Source organism: Notamacropus eugenii, chromosome 2 (genome assembly GCF_028372415.1).
Source record: "Notamacropus eugenii isolate mMacEug1 chromosome 2, mMacEug1.pri_v2, whole genome shotgun sequence".
Classification (NCBI taxonomy): domain Eukaryota; kingdom Metazoa; phylum Chordata; class Mammalia; order Diprotodontia; family Macropodidae; genus Notamacropus; species Notamacropus eugenii.
This window is the reverse complement of record NC_092873.1, coordinates 237,366,212-237,392,227: the sequence shown is the minus strand read 5'-3', so window position 1 is coordinate 237,392,227 and position 26,016 is coordinate 237,366,212. Positions and strand designations below refer to the sequence as shown.

Below are 26,016 nucleotides of genomic sequence, written 5' to 3'. Positions count from 1 at the left end.
ACCCTGACCTGCTTTGGTCATCGTTGATGGTGATGGAGGTATTACTGTTGTTATTGTTGGGGATCAGGTTCCGGGACTGCAGAGGTCTTCAGTACTTACTCACAACACAAATGGAAGAGCTGAAGAAATTCCAAAAACTCGTTAGAGAGGCTGTGAAGAACCTGGAGGGACCTCCATCCCGTGATGTCATTGAAGCTGCCACAGTCTGCCACCTTCGACCTGTCAGACTGCCCCTCAACAAGTAGGTAAAAGAAGAAAGCATGTATTGTGGTGTCACGCCCTTATCATCTTAGACATATTTTGGTAGAATAAATAATAACTAAAGCTGTGAAGCTTTTTCATTTGGTTTCAGAAAGAAAAGTAAACTTCATATTGATCTAACTTGGTTAAGTAAACCTTAAACACTTTCCACTTTCAACCTGTAATTTGCATTCATTTTTTCCGCACAAAATAGTTGAAAATTTAACATGTGCATGTGTTTTTCCTAAAGTAAACAAGTGGGTTGCAAAATACTCAACACTCCTATAAATTACGTGATTGCTAGTTACCTCTGAAAATGTTTTCCTTGGTAATCTCTTCTTTTCCAGCTGTGTCTTTTGTAAAGCTGATGAATTGTTCACAGAGTATGAGTCGAAGCTGTTTTCTCACACGTAAGTTCTCTGATTGCTTATTTCTTATTGGGAAAATGAAATATGAGGTATAATGTTCTGAATCTGAGATTCCATTTTCTTCACAATGATCATGCTTCCAAGTTTTCTATTGGAAAATTAACCATCGGAAGAAAAGGATGGACAACAGTGTTTATAAGTTATTCAGTTTTTCCCCCCAGAGTAGCTATGAGTATATGTACACACAATTCATGTGTATATGTATACATACATAATATTATACATTATGTACATATACACACATATTTTTAAAACTTTGAGCTCTCTTATAGGCAACATAAGGATATCCAGTAAAAGAGTTTTAATAATAATTTTCTTTTTACTTTTAAGTGGTGTAGACTAAACTTGCAGGGAGCAATCCCAGCAATAAATCACCTGCTATTTAAACATTTTTTCATCAGCTTAAAGGGGTGGGGGTAGAATGAAGTTAGGTGCTTGTTTTCCTAAGGTGGCAATAAAGGAAGAGGGGGTTTCCCAACCTGAAGTTGCTTCTTAAGGACCCCACTAGGCAATCTGTAGGTGGTAGTAGTTAATCCTGAAGCAAATGGTTATTCTAATAATACCAATAATAATAGCTAGCATTTAGATGAAGCAGTGGGGAGAGTGCTGGAAATGTGTCACTTTTTGTGACCTTGAGCCAAGTCTTTTAACCTCCTTTTGTCTCAATTTTCTCAACTGTAAAAAGAGAATAATAGCACCTACCTCTCACGATTGTTGTGAGGATCAAATAAGACATGTGTGAACCACTTAGCACAGTGCCTGGCACATATTGAGTGTTCTGTAATTGCTAGCTATCCTTAGTATCTCGTCATAACTATTAACAGTTTCCTCCATATTCCTTATTTCCCCTCCTCCATCCAGTGTTTCTCTTTCCCTTTGTACAGACTGATAATTTTCAAAATTGCTGTAGTTCCCAGAGACCCACAAAGAAGTTTCTTTAGCTATAATGGGAATGTAGCAGAGCAAACCTCAGTGATTTTGTTATGCTCACTCACACTGCTGCTCCACAAAGGCAGAGTGTGGACAAATTCAGCAGCTATCATGGTTAGAACTGTCTTTCCCTTGTGTATTTTAAGGGTGAAAGGCCAAACTGCAATTTTTGAGGAGATGATCGAAGATGAAGAAGGCCTGGTGGATGATCGGCTCCCTACCACGAGCCGAGGACTCTGGGCAACGAGTGAGACAGAGCGCTCCTTGAAAGCAATCCTGTCTTTTGCCAAAGCACACCGACTAGACCTCAGACTCATTGAGGAAGGGAATACTTCAATGGAACTCTTTGAAGCGTGGAAGAAGGAATACAAGGTAGAATAGGAACACTTTGTATTGAGTTCTGCACTGAATGATCAAGAGGCAGTACAGTGGAGCGAATAGAGAGCAAGCTTCAAAGCTGACCTACGTTTTAGGCTTAAGCCCTGCCTCTGTCACCCTAGGCAAGTTACTTAATTTCTCAGCACTCTAGACAGTTCTGAAATCCTAAATTGCAGAGAAAGTGCCTGCATGCATTGTGGTCAAGGGGGTTTCCTCACTGCGCTAATGAAATCAGAGGTTCAATTCCTGGCTCTCTCCTTTACTGAATGACTAGAAGCAAATTCCTAATGAAGTAATTTTATAAATATCAAACCTTTCATTTAGCATTCAATTTTGCAAGTAGTAAAATTTCTTGCAAAAAGTTAGTCCCACTTCTGATGTATTCTCCCCTTTGGTTTAGTACTATTATTGCTTTGATACATTCATGGGTTAGTTACATCAGGCCTCTTCTCACATTTCCTGAACATCTCCATGACATAGTACTGCTAACTCTACCCTTCCACTCCCTTTCATTTATATTCCTTTAGGTATGGTCTTCCATTTTCACATTGCAAATTCCTGGAGGCCAAGGTTTATTTACCAGCTTTTATTTATGTGCCATATACTTAGCACATTACCTGATACATAGTAAGTACTGAATAAAGGCTAGCTCTGGATACCTATCTACATATCCACCTGTCTATCTAATTTTCATCAAGCCACCTCCTTTTTCAGGCAAACGTATCTTTGTTGATTTCTTTTTGCCACTCTTAGTACAGTTCTGTGAAATTGGAGAAGAGAAGGATGTTCTCTGCATCTCACCTCATACACCTCCCCCCCCAGGAAACTTGGACCATTTCTCCCCAACCAAAAGTAATGCCTCCTCCCTCTACACTGCACTTTGTTAGAAACTTTCTTATGGAGCTTCTCTCTCTCTCTCTCTCTCTCTCTCTCTCTCTCTCTCTCTCTCTCTCTCTCTCTCTGTCTCTCTCTCTCTCTCTCTCTCTCTCTCTCTCTCTCTCTCTCTCTCTCTCTCTCTCTCTCACCTTTCTATTATAAATACCTGTGCATTTGTGTTATGTCTCCTACCACACTGCAGAATCACCAAGGTCAGAGACTATTTCTCTTTCATTTTCCAGCAGCAGCACTTGTTCCTTAGTACACATTTCTTCATATACTCCGATGTAAAGGACTTGTTGCCACTGCCCCTACTTTTCTGTTGAAATGTGTTGGAGAAAGGAGAAGCAACAATGCATTTCAAGGCTAATCATAGATTCCTTTGACAGATTTTTGGAAATCTGAAGGCTTACTTGGAGAAAAACAAGCAGGTTACTTTTCAAAATCAAACAGAAAATTCCCTTACCCACAAAAGACAATGAAAGTGGTTGAATTACCTTGTATCCATGGAGTAGTTGTATTGAGTTTCATATACAAATGGTAAATTTGGGTGGAAATAAATATTCTGAAAAGATAATTGCATCTAGATCAGTCAGCTAGAAGATATTGTGGGTTATGTAAAAACGCATGTGACAAGAGAAATTATAGTGGTGATTCTGTTATAAAAGAACTTTGTACAGTCTATAATATTGATTCAGAAACTCCTAGGATTTCGAACAGGAAAGAACCTTTGAAACTTTTTAGTTCAATCCTATCATTTTACAGATGGAGATACTAAGGGCCAGAGAAGTTAAGTGACTATAGTGCCCAGGGTCACAAAGGAATCAGTCAATCTAAAGATTTTTAAAACTCCTGTAAAGGATTCTGTGAGATGGAAGTAAAGAGAGAGTGCTAGAAAATACGTAAATAATAAGATATGAGCCCAACCTTCCAGGTGCTCCTAATCTAGTTATGTTGAAAAGTATTATAGGGATTATCCAAACTAGCCCCTTAATTTTAAACATTAGGAGAATGAGGTCCAGGAAGTGGAAGTGACTTTGTCTAACTGGTCACATAGCTGGTTAGCAGCAGAGCCAGAACTAAAATCCAAATTGTCCAATCCCTCAGTCCAGCGCTTTCCTACTATATGTTATCTTGATTCATATTCCCTACCTTAGTACTATAGGAGAGGGAGCACTAGCTCTGGAATCCAGGGAACTGGATTCAAGCCTCATCCCTGATGCAGTAATCACAATTTGTGGTGTGCTTTCCATGCTAAAATGGCCTTGAAGGGGCAGTGGGAGGTCAAGGAAACTGTAGTAAGAACTTGATATCACATGTTTAGCTTATGAAAAGTGTTTTAGCCCAGGCTTCCCACATTATTAATCTGAATTACCTGGGAGTGTGGTTTCTCTTTCCTTTTTTACTCATCTATATTGTGTTGGAATTGAAGTTTCCAAATTAGATAACTACAATTGTGCGGATAGGGAAATAAATGAGTCATCTTGTATAGGTGCTCAGCATTATCTCCTAAATGTTACATGGCCAGAGAATTGTGAGCCTTCTGTCTTTTTTTCCTGTCTAGATCTCTGTCCAGAAATCTGTCTAGATTTCCCTAAAGATCTCAATGAAGATTTTTGATGAATTATCCCACATTAATATTCAGTGCACAACTTTTAATTTTTCTTCTACAGTTGCTTCATGAATATTGGATGGTTCTGAGGGATCATGTGTCTGCTATTGATGAACTTGCAATGGCTACAGAACGTCTAAGAGTACGGCATCCTGATGAACCAAAGCCCAATCCTCCTGTTCTTCACATAATTGAACCTCATGAAGTAGGTTGCCACTGAATCAGGCCCAGGCACTATAGCTCAAAAGACTCTACCTGACTCCAGAGACCTGGAAGTTATGTAGTGTAAGCAGTGAGTCAATCCACAAATCTTAGTGAGCCTATCTACGTGCATAACACATTTTTGTTTATGTTACTGTTTAGGTGTAGCACAGACCTTGTGTCCTACAGGATTCTATCTACATATTTCCTTACAGGAGATATGTCAGAAAAGATGTCCTATGAGCCTTTTAGTCCTCTGTCACATCTCTCACACTTTCAAGGACAGGAAAGTCTACTTGAATTTCATATTTTAATATTTTAGGTTTTTACCAGAAGAGAACAATTGATATCTGTTCTGTTTATTGTAAATCCCTTTGTGTATCTGAAAGATAGGTTGTTTTTGATTCCCAAGTCTTTACTTTTGCATATAATCTTAATTCTTTCCTTTATAGTCTCTATAGGTTCCTTTTCCTAAACATTTCAGCGATTTTTATTTGTTCTCAGTGCTTGCAAATTTTACTTTTATGGAGCTAAAACTAAATAGGGTGCAGATACCCCTACCTAACTTAGTTAAGGGTATATTCATGTTTGTGTTTATGATTTTACTGTTTAAGAATGTAGAAATAAGAACTTTGTTTTGTTTTTAGGTAGAACAAAATCGAGTAAAGCTGTTGAATGACAAAGCAGTTGCCAAATCCCAGCTTCAGAAGAAACTTGGCCAGCTTCTCTACCTTACTAATTTGGAAAAGGTTGTAATACCTCCCTTTATGCATGTTGCGTTGTCATGGTTCCCTCTAGTGGAAGTCAAACAATACTACAGTTAGTAACAGTGATTTTCTAAAGTATTAATTTAGATTGTAAAGATATATAGAGTGCCCCAGGCAGCTCTCTAAGATTATAAGTTTCAGAGAAGTGATTTCCTGCATGTGTCAAGGAGGTCCTTGCTGGAAGCTCTCTACACAGATTAAATCATAGGTCTAGTTTTTAAAAAGTTATGAAGTCAACTCCGGCTGTTGTTAATATTTTCCAAAGGGACATAAAAAGAACATATCATCCTTAGGAAATCTAGAGACAGACACATGTAACAAAGAGTATGTCACTGTATGTGAGTTTGCAAGTGTATGAGGGTACCATGCATACTGCAGTACCTCCTAATTTTCACATATGATACTTGGGTACCTTCCCACTGCTTGGGCTTAGTTACTGTACCTCTTCCTCACACTGGCAGGTCTAGGTTCTCAGAGAGGGACCACCAACCGTTACATTGCACTGAAACTCTCTCAGGATCCTAGGGATAACATGGTGTGGGGGGGAATACGTTCTCTCTTTTTTCCACTTCAGCTCTTAAGCATTCATTAATGCTCTTTATTTATACAAAACCAGCCATTCATGAAAAGGACACTTTTAGATCTTAAATGTAAGCATTTACCTAACATTAGAGTAAAAGAAATAATATAATCAGAGGTGTGGTCATACATTAAAGTGAATCAAGGAATAATGATTACATCACAATCCACGTACAGACTCTTCTGAGAGAATAGACATGCATTTATAGACATTTGCTTTGGGAACAGAAGTAAGTTAAGCTCATGTCCTCAGAGTCACAACTCTGGCACAACTCTGTCTTCTATCTCAGAAACTATTCATACACGTTCCCTGGTGAACTTAAGGTCTGTGTGGAACAGATGTTTCCCTTGTCAAGCTAACTAACTTTACTAAGCATGGCATCACTGTCTAGTGGATCTGCTGAATCATTTTTATGATTCTCTGCTTCTCAGCTATTTCTCTGAACTTCTCAACAGCAACTGTAGTATCCATCATTTCCAGCTTCAAATTAAATGATACAGTTCTAAAATCTGTCCTTTCACTTCCCTCTCCTTGGCCCCATCTTAGCTTATGGTTAGTAAACCAAAATGTCATCTTCTGTCTATAACCAAATAAGTTACATTTATCTCTTAAGAAAACAGTTCTGCAATCCTTATCTCCAGTATACTACAGCTTTTCACATTTAAAATGATCAACTGCTTGTTTCAGAATTAAAGTTAAGGTAGACTTAGCAACAAATTGCTATAAATGAAAGGCCATTACCTTAAAAGAGGAGTACTTTACATCAAAGACAATGTGAGAGAACTTAGAATGACTGCCTCTGTTATCCCTTCTAGTTCTAAATCTGTGATCCTATGGTCCTAATACTTTAGTATAAAACTGTGCTGAAAAATGAAAGCTGTGCTTTAGGAATTCTTTGCTTAAATTCTTAAAATATCATTGTAGGGAGCATAATGTGTTATATATAGATTATCTGAGACTGAACTTGAAATGTTTACTGAATTTAGAAGATTTTAAAATTGGAAAATAATTCATATTTTCTACACATAGATTAATGAAACTGCTCAGGAGGATACAATGAAGGGGTAAGATTTTTGGTGAGACAATTAATTGTCTACAACAGATTACTTTAGAAACTTTACAAGAATGTAGTAGATTTGATCCTAAGTAGTTGACAAGAACTGGCATAGGAAATGTATTTTGTTCAGTCATTTAAGTAATATTTATTACACTCCATATTCTCAGGGTAAAAAGAATAATAATGCCAGTTAATTATTATTCTGTTTTTTAAAGCATAGCTTTGGCAAAATTCATACAGCGGAAAAAATGAAAAGACGTATTAAATAACCATTAGGATCTGGGGCATTATTTTTAAAGTACCAACTTTAAAGTGGCCTAGAAAATGTATGCTGAAAAAATAGGTCCTGAAAAAAATCTATGCATGTCTAAATACCTAAATAAAAAAATAATAATGGCAGTCAAAGGAAAGGTGACTCCTTCAAAAAAAAAAGCACAAAATATAGGAAGCTATGTGTGAATTAAGGGCATCAAAAAATTAAAATTACAACTTTCTAAGAACTACAAAGTTTACTAAGATGAGATTATTTTAATTTTCACTAGATAATCACTTGGATGTCCTAATCCTCATAGTACAAAATGTATGCTCTGACAGGAATAGGAAATAGGAAAGTAGAGATTCCCATTGTTTTTTGATGCAGACTTATAAGCTTGAATATTTTTAAATGCATATACTGTTTAACTAGATAAGAAGTATTTGACAGACTGGATATGAAAAAATCATTGAGATCATTTAAACCTGAAATGATTTAAGTATTCAGAAGTAGTTCAAGAGTTAAATTGTAAAATTTCTGGCCAAGATTTGTAAACTTTTATTGTAAATGGGCACAGTGCTATAGATCTGGTGGATTTCCGTTGTGACGCCATTCCTTGCAGAGGACTTTAGAGTCATTATTGGGACAGATAAGGATCACTTCCAATCCAGAAAAGCTACTGAAAACCATAAGAAAGGGTAGGATCATTGGATACTTAAAGCAAGCATAACTCATTGAAAGAGAGGAAGCATTGTTTCTGTAGAGGAAAATATACCTGAATAATCAGTTAAATTTCTTTAAAAATGTAAGTGATCATTTGGGTAACAGAAACTTGAAAACCTGGAATTTATTTAGATTTTAAGTATTCAAAAGATTGAATTTAAAAAAAAGTGAGCCAAATGAGAGAACTGTGCGATAGATAAAGCCGGAAAATAAAGAGATATTAATAATTGAATCTATGCTTATAGTATGAAGGACTCTGAGCTGTCAGTTATGACCCAAGAAAATGAGCTGGGAGTCCTCATAGATTTTCCCCTAAAAACATTAGCTTGGTGTGCTGCTCTAACTTTCCAAAAGTGAACATAAGCAGCATGGCAGTTGAAAAATAAGGCATTATCTCACCTTGTCTAAAACCAGATGTACTTGCACCTAAAGCACTGTATACCAATCAAGTCTCTGCATCTCAAGAAAACTACTCTAGAATGGAGAGTATCCAGGGACTTGCAAAATAAAATGATAAAAAAAACATGAAGTTTAAGAGGAATCTATAATCTTCATGTTATTTCCTCCTGGTAGAATGTAAGCTTCTTGAGGGCAGGAACTTTGATTTTTGTCTTTTTATCTCTAGCTCCTCGCACAGTTCCTAACTTGAGTCACCACATAATAAATGCTCAATAAATATATTTATAGACTGAGAGTGGAAGCATAGCCACAATGTAAAATCATACATGCCATGCACAAGATTAACGCATATATTTACCACTTCTATAAAAGACTGACCATTTCATTTTTGTCAAAACCCTTCTACACCTTAGTCAATGATCTTCATGAGTTGCTGTGGCCAAAATAATTCATCTTCTAGAACAGAGATGTTAAATTCATGATCTGTTTGTGGCTCAAAAAACTGAGTGCCACCAGAACCAAATTAAAATGTAATTGGGAAATATTTAACAAATTAAAAATGCAGTAAAACACAGATCATGATAATTTGTGGTTTTCTAAGTCAGTATGCAACTTCTAGGGATCCATTTCTATGAGTTTGATACAACTGGTCTAGACAACATTCTAGTGATTAGTGGGTGATAGTCTGTTACTGGGACTGTACTCAAAACCTTTCCTGCTTCCAGCATGTTTATTTTTCTGGCATAGTCAGAACCCAGCATCACTGCCACTCTGGGATGAAACATCAGAATGTAGGGCTGTAGTGGAGTGATTTTCTTTACCCAGTTAATTAATAAATAATTATTGAGCATCTACCATTATCCTGAAATACCAGAACTGGAGGATACCAGTTGAAATTTAAAAGGGAAAATGAAAGAACTGCAAATGACATACTTATGAAACTCACTGCCACAAATTATCATAAAGGTCAAAAATATCCAGTTTAGACAAATTAATGATAGATCCATAATAGATTTTTTTGTGGAAAGTAGATATTTCGGTGAGTTGCATCCCTAAGCCTTTAAAATTATGCTTGATGAACTGGTACCTCAAACTCAAAATGTCCAAAACAGAATTCCCTATTTTTCCCACAAGATCTTTTGCTTCCCTTCCCTTAGTCCTTTTTTTTTTTTTTTTAAGAAGTTAGCAGAAGAACTATCCTAATAGAGTTTGAGGCATTATGGGATATCTAGTTCAACTTTAAAGGCTTGAGAATCTGACTCCACCCCATATTTGCTTTCCTTAAGTAATATATTTATGGATCTGTCAAATTACTCAGAATGTAAACTGTGATACTGCAGCCATCTGCCAAATTTTTTTTTAACTTCAGTTTTCATTGTAATGTACAAAATTGGATTCCATAGCTTATTAGTGAAGGTATCATTTAGTTAGGGTGTTTTGACAGTTTTGTGTATGACAGAGATAATAACAAAAATGAAATTTTGTGGTATTTTAAGATTCGCAAAGCATTTAACAAATATTACCTTATATTTTCATAAGTTTGTGAAGGACATGCTTTTGTCCCCATTTATACATGAGGACACCTAGGTTGAGAGAGTTGGAATGACTTCCCCAGGTTAATACAGCTAGTAAGTGTCTGAGATAAGGTTCAAATTCAGGTTTTCCCAGTACCAGGTCTAGCACACTATCCATTATACCATCTACATATAACTACCATATAATGAAACTAAGTATAGTAAATTAACATAGTTATATATCAAATTGATTGACACTATGTACATATTTAAAAATAGCTTTTAAAGGGTACATGCTGTACTTATAAAATGTGAAATATTAAGTCAGATAAATCAAAAGCTGAAATACTCCCATTGTTATGTATTGTATAAATAAACCAATCTAATTTAATCTCTTACTGAGGCGGCTAGGTGGCACAGGGAATGAAGCACTGGGCATAGAGTTAGGGAGCTCTGAGTTCAAATTCAGCCTCAAGCCACTTACTAGATGTGTGACACACATGTGTGACACACCTGTGTGACCCAAGTCATTTAACTTCTGGCTGCCTGCCTCAATTTCCTCCGCTGTAAAACAGGGAGCATCTTCTTGCTAGGGTTCTTGTGAATGAGACTCCGTAAGATAATAGGTGCAAAGCACTCAGCCTAATGTCTGTCACATAGTAGGTGCTTACTAAATGCTATTCCTTTCCATACAACCCTACCACCAAATTACCTGGATATATTCCTTTCCGTACAACCCTACCACCAAATTACCTGGATATATTTGACCTCACAGTCAAGCATTACATATACTCTGCCTCTAGAGTAGTGAGACATTCATTTAATTTTGATTGAGTAGGGCGAACTGTTACTTAGCAATGTCATATTTGCATTACCGTGTGTCAGTTATGTGCTCTCTTTAACTACATAGCTAAATTGTTAGGTGCTAATGGTTGATTAGATATGGTTTAGGTACAACTCAGATTCTTAGATATAATGATTTCACAAATGTAGAACTGCCACAGAAATTCACTTATAATACATCAAATAGTTTTCTTAAAAGCTTTTCCAGAATGTACTGTTAAATAGCCCACAAATTTTCATTTTTGTTAACTGGATTTGGGGGATTTGGGGGAACCTTTATACACCAACTTTTCTGCCGTTTTACTTGTGTAACTTGAAAACTGATTTTTACCTTGATTGATTATTTGTAAAGGTTGGCTCTGACTTTGTGGGCTATGTATGGGAAAATTTTAACTTGGAAAAGGCTGAGTTTGTAACATGAATTTATCTTCAGTTGTCCTAGACTTGAAATTTCCCATGAACCATATGTACTTACTCTCATATCTGTCTTTATTTTTTTTAAATCCCACAAATTTAGATATTCATAAATTTAAACGTATGTCTGTGAAGCATACAACTAAGAGTTTTTGCACTTGGTGCAAATAGTGCAGACTGTGCCCAGAACAATTGACACAAAAGCCACACCTTCACTTGAGGGGATGGGAGGGAGGAGATATTTATAGTTATCCTCATTTTGAGAAGTCAAAGTTTTGAGGGGAAAAAGTCCCAAAGGTGAGAAGAGGCCGAGATATACCCAGAGTGGTGTGGCTTTCTAACAAGGGCTTAGGGACTAGGCCTTTTCCCCTGCCTTTCTCCCAGGACAAACCATGTTTAGAAGCAGTAGAGAACTCTAGGCCTTGGGAAATGTTGTCTTCCACCTCCAGGCCTGCAGGATTCCTGAATCCCCTTTTCCCCTTATAAGTTGATCCACCACACTTTCAACTTGGCCCTTTCCTTGCTCAGGGGATTTGGGAAAGCTTGAGAAGAAAGGGAGGGTAAAACTTGGACATAGACAGGCAGAAGTATATCCAGTTAGATAAGGAGGGACACATGCATTGTTTCTTTCTTTCTAGCCAAAGACACTTCTCTCCAGAGACTGTGAGGAAAGGAAGAAGAGGGTCCTTCTAGATTGTCATCAGTTGCCCCTTCCTAGCAGGGAGCAAAACATACTGCAAGGTGCCCTGCTCTTGGCACTGAGGGTGCAGTCTTCACCGGGCAAGAGCTGGGCTTCTTCTCCCCCACTCCTAGCTTGGGTCAGACCTTGAATCCCATTAGTCCGAAGGTCTAAGAAACCCAGGAATGCATTAAACTACTTCTGCCATGGCAATAGAAACCCTACTCCACTCTCACAGTCTCTGCTTGTTAATCTACTCCCACCCCAATACCAAGTGCCTCCTCCAACTTTCTAGCCCTGTCCTCCTATCTTCTTCCTGTCTTTTGTCAGGAGACCAGTTGTGGCAGTGTAGTTATGGGTCTGGTTCATTGTTCTTCACAGTCAATTTTTGATGATATATAGTCACATGCATTTGTGTAGATCAGGCCCACATAACCTGTGGTCCATGGACCATTTACAGCCCTCACTCCACTTGCAGCATGCCAAAGGATTTCAGGTGACCTGTGAAAAATGTAGAGAAAACATCCTTTGTGTGTAGAGAAAATCCTTGGCCCAGACCACAGGTTATGCAGTCCTTGTATGGATTATTCTGTCAAGGCTTGTTTTTTAAAGATTAGCTTACCATATATGGTTAGTTGTGAATCAGTTGAAAAGATTTGCAGATGTCTATGAAGAGGAAAAAGCAGACCTTTTAATGATACTTAAAAGAACAGATAAAATATTAGTGTATTTACGTATACTTCTGGTTTACTTAATTACTCAAGCACTTTGTATATTCTTAGTCTCCCAGTTACAGCAATGAATTTCCATTGATTAAGGTTCTGTATAAAATTAGTATAGTTGGTGTTAATGTCAGTTCCCTTATTTCCTGAATCATTGAGATCAGAGACCTGTTTTGGTAGTTTAGAAAATATTTTCCCTCAAAGTTAAAATTGGATTTATTATTGTTCAAATTATTCTAAAAAATATTTCACAAGATAATTTCCAGATAAATTATTCTACTTCTTTATCTAGATTACTATCCTTTTCATCCAACCCCTAAAGGGTTAGGTAATTATTTAATTTAATTTTTCATTAGGAAATTCAGTTAAGACCTCTGCTTGGGGACTGTACCCTTGCACTGAATTATTTAATAGAGATTTTGAACAGTTAATATTATTTTCTAATTTGCAGGTCTTTCCTTCCACATCAGCAAGTTCTTTGTTTTGCTAAAGAAAGTAAAAAAGGGGGAGTTAGGTGGCGCAGTGAATAGAGCACTGGCCCTGGAGTCAGGAGGACCTGAGTTCAAATGCGGCCTTGGACACTTGACCCTTACTAACTGTGTGATCTTGGGCAAGTCACTTAAACCTGATTGCCTCACCTTCCCACTCCAAAAAAAAGTAAAAAGATTCTGCTTAGAAACTAGTAGTAATTAGAATACATACCAAATTGTTGCTTTTCTGAATTTATTTTTTAATTTTCCATGAATTACCTAAGTTTATATGGAAAATAAATAGGCCTCCGTCATAGTCACAGTGTTCCTTTGGCTAAAAACATCTCATTTTCACATTTTAATTGGTAAGTACTTAAAGGGAAACAACGTTCCTTTGCAGTAGAATGGAATTTTGAAAAATTAGCAGTATTATGTCATGCTTTGCCTCAAATTGTATTCCCTAGCATATTTATAAAAGTTTTTAAAGTACTGACTTTGAAATAGAGCACTAATATTCCACTTAAGGAAACACTTCGTGGCCTTAGTGATAGCAGATTGTGTCAATTACCAGCATTGATCAGATTATATCTTAATTATATGGAAATCACTATTTCCATAATGTCAGATCTGGTCATCATATTTATGAAGTACCTGCAAGATGTTCTGAATCCTGGAGATGTGTGTGTGTGCATGTGCATGCGCATGTGCTTATACATCTATAAAATGACACGAGTCCTGTTCTCCAAGTGCTTACATTCTAATGACTAGATGATAGGTATACCAATAGATGAGATAAGGGAAAGTACAAAGGAGAGAACCAGATCAGATGCCCTGAGAAGAGTAAGAAGGAAAAGATCTCTTTCCATTTTTACCCTGACAGCAGGTGTCAAAAGATTATTTTATTGAAGAAATGGCATCAAAATTAGACCTTGAAGGAAGGAAGACACTTACAGATTGGCAGTCAAAAAAAGTGAAATCTAAAGGCCTAAAAGAGAAAGTGGGAAATGGAGAATGGTTCACATTGCCTAGAATCTAGAATAAATTAAAGGGATACTGCGAGCTTTGTATTCTATGCTGTAGCCATTGGGCAACCTACAGTTATATGATCATAATATATTATAGAATCACAGAATTACCACATTAGAAATATTACGGGAGCAGAAGTGTGGAGGAGAGATTGGAGGTGGGACAGGTTAATGGCAGAAAGAATGCACTTGTAAGTAACATTTGGAGTAGTGAAAGCAACAAGAGATGGGGACCACATGATTGATTTTGCATTATATTTTAATGTGACTTCTAAGATTATTTGTTATATTTCAACTGCATGATTAGTCCTGAAAACGTGTGATGGATTTTTTTCTTAATATTTTATAGTCTCAAGATAAGACCACAGGAGGAATAAATCCAGAACCTTGTCCAATCTGTGCTCGGCAACTGGGGAAACAGGTAAAATAATAGTGGGCTACATTTATAAAACAGTCTATAATTTGCAGGTATTAGCTTATTTGAACCTCAAAGTAATCTTTACAATTAGGTAGAGCAAATATCATTATCCCTCTTTTTACAGGCTATTACAGAGAAACTTTTGGGGGATAAGTGACCTGACCAATGTCCCATGGCTAAGTAAGTGCCACTACAGAGACTAGAGGCAGGTTTCCTATGCCTGGTGCCTCCCTTCTGCACTACCCCTTGTTACCCTTGCTCAGGATTGTTCAGTCTATAGAGAATGCTTTGAGATTTGAGGGGTATGAATTATACAAAAGGGAGCAAAAATGAAAGGAGAAAATATTTTCATGTACCTCTTAGTTTCCATTTATTATTACAGTCTTAGAAAAATACATATATTTTTAGAACTAAGAGTAACTTTAGACATCTTCTAGACTACCCTCTTTTACAGAGGAGAATACTAAGGCCCAGAGAAATTTAACATTGTACTCAAGGTCATCTAACTAAGTAGTGGAAGAGCTAGCGTCAGAACCCAGGTCTTATGATTCTGACTACCATGTTCTACCTACTGCTAGCAGGTTAGACATTTCTAGAGTAGGCCATCTTATTTAAATAGAGTTTTGAGAATGTGTAATTATACTCCTTGCTTTATTCCAGGGATTTAATTTGAAATATGAATAAGCTTGATTTGAATCTGTGTGTTTGCCTTGGTTTGCTGGCAGTTGTTTAGAAATAGAGTGTAAAGAATGTGTTTGTTTGGCATTATAATGGTATACTCGTCTGGTTTGATGGAGAGCCTAGTACTGTAATTAGCTCTTTTAAAATACCATGAGTTCCAGCTTTTAATCAGATCAAAAACATAACTTCTTCCTTGTGGTGAATTAGAGTGCCTTTTAGAAATATATTGTACCAGTCAACAAGTGTCAATGACTCTTCTCTTGTGCTTGTTAGTTCACAGAAGCTTTTAAGATGAAGGTAGTATTTCTTTCCTACAGAGGAGTCAAATATTTACATCAACATAGTAGATAAACCCTTTTCATATGTAGTGGTGTAGGAAGAATCTTGCAGAGTAGAAGCAGCGGAAAGAGCACTAGCTGGTCTGGGGGGACAGAGGATCTGGGTTCAGATACTGCTTTTGTCACTTACTGATTTTTGTGACCTTGAGTTAGTTACTTAACCTTTCTGGGTCTATTTCCAAAATTGTAAATCTGTTCCCTTTCCCTATGTATAGGACATGATACATTACAAAGCATCCTCATTTTATAGATGAGGAAAAATGATTTGACTAGGATGACATGGCTAGTTGGGGTCAGAGGTAGAACTCAAACCCATGTAGCTGCTGGTACCTTCGTACTATGCCATATCTCCTCTTACCATATGTCTTCCTTTGTGTGTGGTTCCATCATCAAGTCTGTATCCAACAAAGAAAATGGACAATTCATGATCTGATCTTCAGGAGATCATTGCAGACAAACTCGTATACATCAGTATGAGCAGTTATACAAATATTGAAGAAAAGCATTGAAATAATTTTAGTATCAAAAAGAAGTGCATTCATATTTTTTATGGCTGTTAGTGAAAAGATAAATGTGAGTTCCATGATCAGACAATGTGATGATCAGGGAAAGTTGTCCCTTAATTTCTAGGCTTTGTAGAAAAGGTAGAATTTCTGGCATTCTTTGGACGATGGAAGGATGCTTTGGTTGACTGCAGAGAATGTACTCCAGCAGTTAAGCAGGAAAATGGTGATGGACAGTTGTTGCAAGTAGTAATCCAGGCTCTGCCTGAATACTTAGTCAGGTCAGCACTTAATGAACATCTGTTATGTGCTGAGTTCTGGGAATGCAAAGATGGGCAAAAGACAATCTTTCCTCTCATGAAGCTCAGTCTAATGGGAGAGACAACATGCAAACAACTATGTACATGCAAGAGATACACAAGGTATATTGGCAGTAATCTGCAAGGGGAAGGCACTCGCAGGAAGGGATTTGGGAAAGGCTTATTTTAGCTTGGACTTGAGGAAGTCAGATGGCAGAGATGAGAAAGAGAAAGTTCCAGGTAGGAAGGACAGCCAGTGAAAAACAGCCAGTGAAAATGCTAGAAGTCTAGAGAAGAAATGTCTTGTGTGAAGAACAAGGAAGTCGGTGTCACTGACCATAAAGTATGTGGAATGGGGTGAATCAAGTGTAAGATGACCAGAAAGGTAGGAGAGGGTAAGGTAATAATAAAGAGCTTTGAACACCAAACAGAATTTCTATTTAAGTCTGCTGGTGATAGAGATAGGTTCTTTAAAAAAAAAAAAAGGAAACAAACAAAAATAATCATATATTGTATTTCTGATTCACATTTAAAGAATATTAGGGTCGTCATTGAGGAGATAGAATTATAACTTTCAAACTCTTTCCTCTCTGTCTAGAACAAAAGTTTGAATGTTTTCACATTTTTGGCATCTTTGATAGCAACCCACTGAGGTGTTGCTCTCTGTTTTATTCCTTTAGTGGGCTGTACTGACCTGTGGGCACTGTTTTTGTAATGAATGTGTTGCCATTATCATCGAGCAATACAGCGTGGGCACTCGCAGAAGCTCAATTAAGTGTGCCATCTGCCGGCAGACAACTTCACATAAAGAAATCTCCTATGTCTTCACTGCAGAGACTGCAAACCAGGAAGAGGATATTCCTGTGAAGGTAACAATAATTCAGGGACCTGTTAAAACACAATTTGGAGCAAAAGGATGGGAGCAACTGTATCTGCCAAATGACAGGAGTCATCAGGAAAGATTTGGATAGGAAGGCTATAGGTATTAACAATTATCTAAGGCACCAGCTCTCCTTGTAGCCAACAGTTTTCTCATTTTGCAGAAGACCAGAGGCAGGGTCCTTGTCCTTGCATAGATAGCAGCAGACACAAACATCCCTGAAACCTGAGGCAGAAAAAGGAGCATTGTTAAAGGGTTCTGTTTTTTTGTCACCTTCTTGGCCTCTGTAAATAGATAAGAGTTGTGGTTAAATGGGAATCTGTTTATAGAATTTTTTCTCCTTTTTCCTCATTTGACCTGGGCAACTGAGAACAAGGATGTTTCTTACTGCTTTGAAGCAAAGATGAATGTAAAATGTAGGCATTAAGTGAGTGAATGTTGCCACAAGAGGGAGGCAATCAGCTATTGGATCATAGATTTACTGTTAGAAGAAGCATTAGAGAAGAATTTGTCCTCATTTTGTGGATGAAAAGGCTTAAACCAATGGGTTAAATAATTTATCCAGTATCACACAGGTAGTTCATAGGAGAGACAGGATTTGAACCCAAGTCTTTTGACTACAAATTCTTTTCTCTTTCAAATCAATCAATATACAAGTATTCACTATATGCTAGAAACTGTATTCTAGGAATACACATAAAAAGAATGAAACAGTCCCTGTTAGCAAGGAGCTATCATTCTACTAGGAAAGAAAACAAATACATGTAAATGGATGTGCAGAATAAATATAAAGAGAATAAATGCAAATAAATACTAAGCTGTTAAAGTTCAGGTAATTGTGGAGGGGAGATTCCAGCAATTGGGAGGCTCAGGAAAGGCTTCATGTTGAAGGTAGTGCTTGAGCCACATTTTGAAGGAGTAAAAGGATTCTGCAAGGTTGGAGGTAAGGAAGGGAAGGACAATAGCCAGTGCAAAGGCACAGTGGTGAGACAGAGTGTCGTGTGTGTGTGTGTGTGTGTGTGTGTGTGTGTGTGTGTGTGTGTGTGTGTGTGTGTGTGTGTAAGTGTGTCCAAGGTTGGTGTTTGTATTTTATTTTGTACTGTGTTACTGTGAAGTTGGGAGGGAGAATCTAGACAGCAAGGGAGAAGCAATTTGAGAGGTATCAGTAGTGACTGTCGATCATACAGAGTAATAATTTCATTTAGTGCTCCTTTGGGGAGTTGTTAATATTGATGCTTCAGCAACAGGTGATACAATGGATAGAATGCTGGACCTGGAGTCAGGAATATTCATGTACCTGGCCCCAGACACTTAGTAGCTGTGTGACCCTGGGTAAGTCACTTCACCCTGTTTGTCTCAGTTTCCTCATCTGTAAAATGAGCTGGAGAAGGAAATGGCAAACTATTCCAATATCTTTGCCAAGAAAACCCCAAATGGGGTCATGAAGAGTCAGATATGACTGAGATGGCTGAACAGTAACAACAACATTGATTCTTTCTGGCTTTTTTTTTTTTTAAAGGGTCTGCATTTTTCTTAATGGAGTAGAGTCACTTTCTCTTTTCAAAATTTTAGACAGGTGATGCTGATACAGGTTGTTGTATGCAAGAAGTAAAAATAAAAGTTGAACTGAAATATTAATCATTTCACAGTGGTTATTTTTTTTTAGTTATCTCTAGTAAAACCTGAATATTTTATTGGCATTGTAGCTCCTGTGCTTGCTATAAATCTGCCATGTATCTTTTTTTCTTAGTTACTATTTACATTTAAATTAATTTCAATGCAAAAAATATCCTAAATTTTTCATTTCTTCACAATCTTTATCCAAATTCTTTGTTCATTCTTATTTATTTTCCTTATGTGATTGTAGTTCATGTGTACTGGTTCTACTTGTTTTCCACTTTTGTATTATTTCATAAAGTTCCTTCTAAATTTTTTGTATTACTCATCCTTGTCTGTCTTAATGCTACAGCATTTCATTACATTGATGTGCCACTGTTTGTTCAGCCATTCCCCTATTGGTAGACATTAGGTTGCTTCCAGTTTTTTGCCTTTACAATTAATGCTGCTAGGAAAATCTTGTAACAGCTTTTATAAAATCTTTCAAAACATTGTCAGGGCATATTCCCAATGATGGAATTATTAGGTCAAAGGGTATGATTACACCGCTGCTCCTAAGTGACACTTAAGATATTTTTTAATGGTCCTCTTGTTAGTACTCATCATATATGATACTTGATTTTTCTCTTCCCTCCACTCCCTACCATTAATTAAGTGCCAAGTTTGCTCAAGGAACTGTGCTAGGCACTGGGGATACAAGAATTAGAAATAGTGTTGTCCCTGACCTCAAGGGACTTTCAGTCTAATGGCGGGGTTACAATATGTACATAAGTATATATGATAGAAAATAGAACATGATAAGGGGAATGGAAAATTCCAGAGAACTATAAGAAAATTTGAGAAAGGGAAACTGACTTTCAGTAAAGGGAACTCACAGATGGCTACACCAAGATAGTAGGTGAGTTAAGTCACATAGAAATAAGAAAAGATGTTTTGTTTATGACTAGGTCTCCTTATCTTGCCCAAACTAGAAGTACAGTGGTTTCTCACAAACCCAATATCACTGCTGATTGGCATAGTAGCTTTGACCTGTGCCATTTCCAACCAGGGGGGTTTACTACTCTCCAGGCAGTCTAGTGGCTCCCTATTCCTGGGGGTTTACCTTATTGGTGCCAGATTTAGTGCAGCCACCAGATCAACTTAATCCATTACAGCTCAGAACTACTGAGCTCAACTAATCCATCAGTGGTACTAGGAATTATAGACATTCACCATCACAACTCAACGGAAAAAGGAAGATTTCAGCATGTAGCTATGGAGGGAATGTATTTGAGATATGGCAAGTGTCTTGCACAGCCATACTGGCAATAAAGTACAGGGCAAATTTGGGGATTAGCTAGTAGTGCCATTTGACTGCAACATAGAGTATTTGAAGGATCATGGGATTTAGAGCTAGAAAGACTCATTAGAAATCATTTAACTCAGTGCCCCCATTTTACATATGAGGAAAAAGAAGTCATTGGTGATCAAATGTCTTGTCCAAGGTCGAACAGATAACAAGTAGCAGAGCTGAGGAATTCATGTGAAATATGGCTGGAAAGGAAGGTTGGAGTTAGCTGATTGAATGTAACCTACTTGAGGGTGGAGACTCTTCATTTTTAGCTTTGTACCCCCAGTGCCTAGGACAGTGGCTGGTATTTAATAAGCATTTAATAAGTATTTGTTGAGTTACTGATTGTGCAATGCCCTACATGCCAAACTAAGGTTTTGTATTTTATCCTACAGGGAATAGAGAACCACTGATACTTTTTGATCAGGGAAGAGACATGGTCAGACTTATGCATTAGGAAAATTAATTTGTCAGTTGTACCGAGGATGAATTGGAGAGGAGACTAGAAGTAGACAGACCAGTTAGAAAGTCTATTGCAGTAGTCCAGGTAAGACATAATTAAATTCAACTCAGTGAACGTTATAAAGTGCTTACTCCGTGTCAGGCACAGTAGTGAGTATAAGGGATATAAAGGTATACATGAAATAGTCTTTGCCTTCAGGGAACTCCTATTCCATTGGATATGTTGAGGATGTGGGTTGTGTTTGTGTGAGTGGAGAGAAAGGAGAAATTCAAGAGACTTTGTAGAAGTAGGATCAGTAAGACTAACTGATTAGATGTAAAGGAGGACTTTAAGATTTCTAAGTGGTATAACTGAGAAGGTGACAGAAGTGTTTGTCCTTCATTCTCGAAGAGGACCATGACATCAGGACATGATGCCATGACTTGCAAGTGAATTGGATTGAAGTGAGGGAGGTCACCAACCTCGCTTTCTCCTCTGGAGCCATGTGGGTTCAGTGGCAAGATATAGTTCAGTATGACTGGAGATGGCCCCTGGAAAGAGGAGGTAGGTAAGTTTTAGTGAAAAGATGTGTTTATCTTGGGATATATTGATTTAGATCTGCCAATAAGAAATCCAAGCTAAGTCTAACAAGTAGAAAGAAGTAGTGGACTTGAGCTGAGGAGAAAGGTCAAGAATTACATATATAAATTTAGTAGTCTTCTACATAAGGGAAAGGGGAGAGAACAAGTGTTTATTGAATATTTTTTTCCCAATTATGTGTAAAAAATTTTTTAACACTTTTTCAGATTCTGAGTTTCAAATTCTCTCCCTCCCCATCCCCCATTTTGAAGGCAAGCAAATTGACCTACATTATACATGTGTAGTAATGCAAAACACATTTCCATGTAATGCTATGAAAGAAAACACAGACAAAAAAACAACAAGAAAAATAAAGTAAAGAAAAAGTATCTGATTTACCAGTTTATTCTCTGGGGCTGGATACCGCCTTTCAATATAAGTCCTTCAGAATTGTCTTGGATCATTGTATTGCTGAGAACAGCTAAGTTATTCAAAGAAGATCATCATACAGTGTTGTTGTTACTGTGCACAGTATTCTCCTGGTTCTGCTCATTTCACTTTACGTAGATTCTTTTCCAAGAGCATCCTGCTTGTCGTTTCTTAAAGCCCAATAGTATTCCATCACAGAGATGCACCACAAATTGTTTAGGCATGCCCCAATTGATGGGCATCCCCTCAGTTTCCAATTCTTTGCCACTACCAAAAGAGCCACTATAAATATTTCTGTACACATAGGTCCATATCTCCTTGGGTCACAGATGTGGTAGTGGCATTATTTGGTCAAAGGGGATGCGTGGTTCTATAGTCCTTCAGGCATAGGAACAAGTACTTATTAAGCACCTTCTCTGCCTCGGTGCTCACTGTGCTTACTGCTTTACAAATATCATCTCATTTTGTCCTCACAGCAACCCCAAAAGAGAGGTGCTATGATTGTCTGCATTTTACAGTTGGAGAAACTAAGGCAGACTTGCCCATTCAAGGTCACACAGCTGGCAAGTGTCTGAAGCCAGATTTGAACTAATGCCTGATTCCAGACCCATCACTCTATATACTACACCCCCTTGATGCTATTAGTAGATGATTAAACGACTTAATGATCGTTATTGAGGGATAAAAAGAAAGGACACTTTTGCTCAGGGAAGAAGGAAGGAAGGAATCAAAAAATCATTTCTTAAACACTTACACTGCACCACGTGCTGTGCTAAGCACTGAGGAAACAAATACAAGCCAAAAGAAAGTCCCCATCCTCCAGCAGCTTCCATTCTAATGGGAGATGAAAACAATCAAAGGAGGCTGTGAGGTAGCAGGGAGCAGGGGAGGGTTGAGGAGGGCAATGGCAGTAGGCCGAACAGAGAAAGACCAAGAATTAAATCAGGCAGATGGAGCCGTGTTCACAGAAGCAGAAGAAATAGGTTTTGTCAGTTGCTACAAAAGTTCAGGCTGGTGTGGGCACTGGCCAAGGTCAGTGGTGACCTCACAGAGAGCAATTTCAGTAGAACATTGGGAACAACAGAAAAAGCCATTACAGGGTGCTGAGGAAGTGGAGTATGGATGGAAAGTTCATTAGTGAAGGGAAGGCACGATGTAGGGCAACAGCCTAAAGTACTGACAGGCTCAGGGAAGGGTGTCTGAGGAGAGATGAGACTGAGCACCCTTATAGACAGAGAGGAGAGAGAAAATGAAGCTTTACCTCCCCTTTACTATCTCCTTCCTCTTTTTGTTGCTGTTCTCCCATTTTTTTCTTTCCTCTCTACTTTCTCTGACTCTACTGTAGGTTTGTGGGAATACACAAACATTTCTTTCCTTACCAGTACACCTGGTGCTCAAGGCTAAGAAAGTTGCTATCCCCTAACTTAAGACATTTTACCAAAGCCTAAAATCAAATCTAAATTATTAATACAAATTAGAACTGGCAATCATACTTCATGCAGTAAGATCTGGGAGGTGATTAGCATAGCCATCAGTGGATCAATAGCACAGCCTTTATGAGCCTGAATCATTCATCTCCTCTAACTCAGGACATCTGTTCATTTGGTAGAAGCCATTTCGAGCTTGAGATGGCATCAGAAACAGTAATGTTTGATGTCATGCCGGGTAGGAGTCAATATTGTCCTTTTTTTTGTGCTCTAGCTTTTTACTTTATTACTATTAATAAACATGAGAAATAACTGACAGTTTTTGATAGGAATGTAGGATTAACCCAGTAATAGGTGCCCTCTTCTGTGATAGCTCCATAAATGCTCTTTAGGGCAGACAAGTGAACCAACATGGCATTTCTTATGAAGCAAAAGGATTTGTCCCTTCCTGTCTCCCTCTGCTCACCTCAGACTATTTCTCACCACATTGGCTTCTGCCTCCTCTGCCATCTTGGCTTGCTGCTTCCTGTCACATTATTCACTCTGCCATCACTGGTGCCACTTACTGCTGCCCCTACCTAATGTCTTCTTAGGCTCCCACTGTTTTTTTCTGTTGATCCTCAAGAAGTTCTTCAACTTTTCCCCTTAAAGAATGTTGTCCTTATATTTTAGAAAAACAGTCTTAAAGAAGTTATTTGAAACATGGAGATATTTATATTGTCCATACTGCATATTTTGCTTCAGGGTTTCATGTCAGGCCTACCTTAGAAAATTTAACAGCATAAATAATTTCAAATAGTATCCTCCAGAATGTAGTTGATTTATGGATTACAAAATATTCCAGTGGTATAAAAGAATATTTTAAAAGAATAGTAGAGACCCTACTTGTTTAGTTATTTGAAATCCAGAGATACTCTACTATATTTACAACCCCATTACCTGATTCGGGAAATCAATTTACAAATTACAATTTGCAAGTTGGATTTGCAACTGTTCTTTATGATTGTACTTATGTTAAGTGAGTGAAACATTAAAACCATTTCTGTATTAACTTATTTTAACAATACATATGGCCGTTTTTTTCAGTATTCCTAAATGACCCTTGGAACTCAGTAGTCACTTCATAAAGCAAACAAAATTCCCCAGCAAGTTCTGACAGACACCAGGCAGTTTGGATTGTGAGGAGGCCCTCTTTGGCAGGACACACACCCCACGTGGTGTTCTCTCTGTGTCCTAAATCTGGCTGCATTTCATACAGAGGATTTCTTGCCAGCAAGAGCCCTGACCCCAAAGTGGGGAAGGATCCTTGGTATAAATGACTCCTTGCCCTTAGGGAAATACTGCACAGATGCGGGTATTCACCCACAGTGAATCAAATTTCGAATTTCTTAATCCTTTGCAATTTCTGCAGGCTGATATAAAAATACTCTTCATCTCAGAGGAAAAATACTTGTTAACTTAAAATCCCCAAGAAACTCTCTATTTGGCTTTCATTTTGTTATTTTTTTTTAAAGTTAATCAAGTGTCATTCATTGAAGTCACTGCTAAATGTGATTAAAAATTTTTAAGTAGATTGGAAAAATTCTAACTTTTCGAATAAACATAAAATAGATTGACAAACTAGTCAAACTTCACTACTAAACAAATTCATATCTAATTGTCTAAAATACTTTAGAGGCTTACAGAAGACAATACACATGAACATGATTAGCGAATGAAATCTTATGCAGAATGAGTGCCCCACAAATATCATCATAGAGTGTTTTATATCCACCCTGCAGTTTCCATTCCGTTCAATTCAGTCTTAGTCTTCTCTTACAATTAGTCTAGAGCCACAATAACTTGTTTATCTAGAAGTAAACCCATTGTACTGAAAGGGCTTTTAATATAAATTCACTTTATGAAGTGTTTGTTTACCGTTTAATTCAACAGTATTAGCAACAAGAAGCATTTTTATCAAATGCCATTTGTGCCCAGAGCATGGGCTGGCTGCTGGAAGAGCACACAGCTCCTGTCCTTATACACCTCTCCTTTTCCTGTGGAGGGAACCACCCAAGTTCACAACCTTGGAGCCATCCTGGACTCCTGATTCTCTCCTGCCCCACTTTTCCAGTAGAGACTGAGTTGAAATCCTGCCTCAGGCATTCACTAACTGTGCCTCTATGGACAAGTCACTAACCTCTGCGAACTTGAATTTCCTCATTTGAAAAATGGGGCCAATAGTGGCACTAATTCACAGGGTTGTTGTGAGAACAAAATGAGATAACATTTATAAAGTGCTTTGCACATCTTAAAACCTACTTACTGTTTGCTGTTATCATCTCACCATCAGTATTATCATCATTAACTGTATTGGAGAAAAGAGGAATATGTAATTGTATAGCACCTACTCTGGGCCAGGGACTGTGCTAAGAGCTCTGATAGGTAGGTGCTATTATTTGTAGATGAGGAAAGTGAGACAGAGGCTATATGACTTACATAAAGTCACACAGCTAGTGTCTGAGGCTGGATTTGAACTCACATCTTTCTGACTTCAGGTCCAGCACTCTACTGTGCCACCAACTGCCTCATTGCTATTCAGTCAGTTGCTAAATCACATCAGTTATACTTCCAAAACATCTCTCATATTTTTTCCCTTTTTGCTTCACTTACACAGCCACTACCCTAATTCAGGCCTTTATCACCTCTCATTCAAACTATTAAAATAGATTCCTAATTGGTCTCCTTTCCTCTAGTCTTTTCCCCTTTCCAATCCATTCTCCACACAGCTGGTAAAGTGATACTCCTAAAACAAGTATGACCATGTCTGTCATTCTTCTCTGTGGCTCGTTGTTGCTTCTGGGATAAAATTTATATTCTTCAAGCATTTAAAACCCTCTGCCACCTGACTCCAATCTCTCCATAATACATTATACTCCTTTACTCACAGTGGTCCAGCCAAATTGACCACATAGTTGTTTCT

The 26,016-nt window shown here is 37.7% G+C and overlaps 1 protein-coding gene across 3 annotated transcripts in view; it reads left to right on the top strand.

Annotated features, from left to right (window-relative positions):
* The window catches only part of SHPRH (SNF2 histone linker PHD RING helicase), a 124,149-nt gene that overhangs the window by 69,200 nt on the left and 28,933 nt on the right, over positions 1 to 26,016 (top strand). For 2 of the 3 annotated variants that reach the window (XM_072643638.1, XM_072643639.1), the window contains exons 19-25: positions 68 to 241; positions 588 to 650; positions 1,745 to 1,970; positions 4,526 to 4,673; positions 5,317 to 5,414; positions 14,461 to 14,532; positions 17,031 to 17,219. In XM_072643638.1, the coding sequence (XP_072499739.1) occupies positions 68 to 241; positions 588 to 650; positions 1,745 to 1,970; positions 4,526 to 4,673; positions 5,317 to 5,414; positions 14,461 to 14,532; positions 17,031 to 17,219 (970 nt within the window). Of the gene's footprint in view, positions 1 to 67; positions 242 to 587; positions 651 to 1,744; positions 1,971 to 4,525; positions 4,674 to 5,312; positions 5,415 to 14,460; positions 14,533 to 17,030; positions 17,220 to 26,016 lie in introns of all 3 variants that reach the window. The other variant, XM_072643640.1, reaches the window with a different exon arrangement.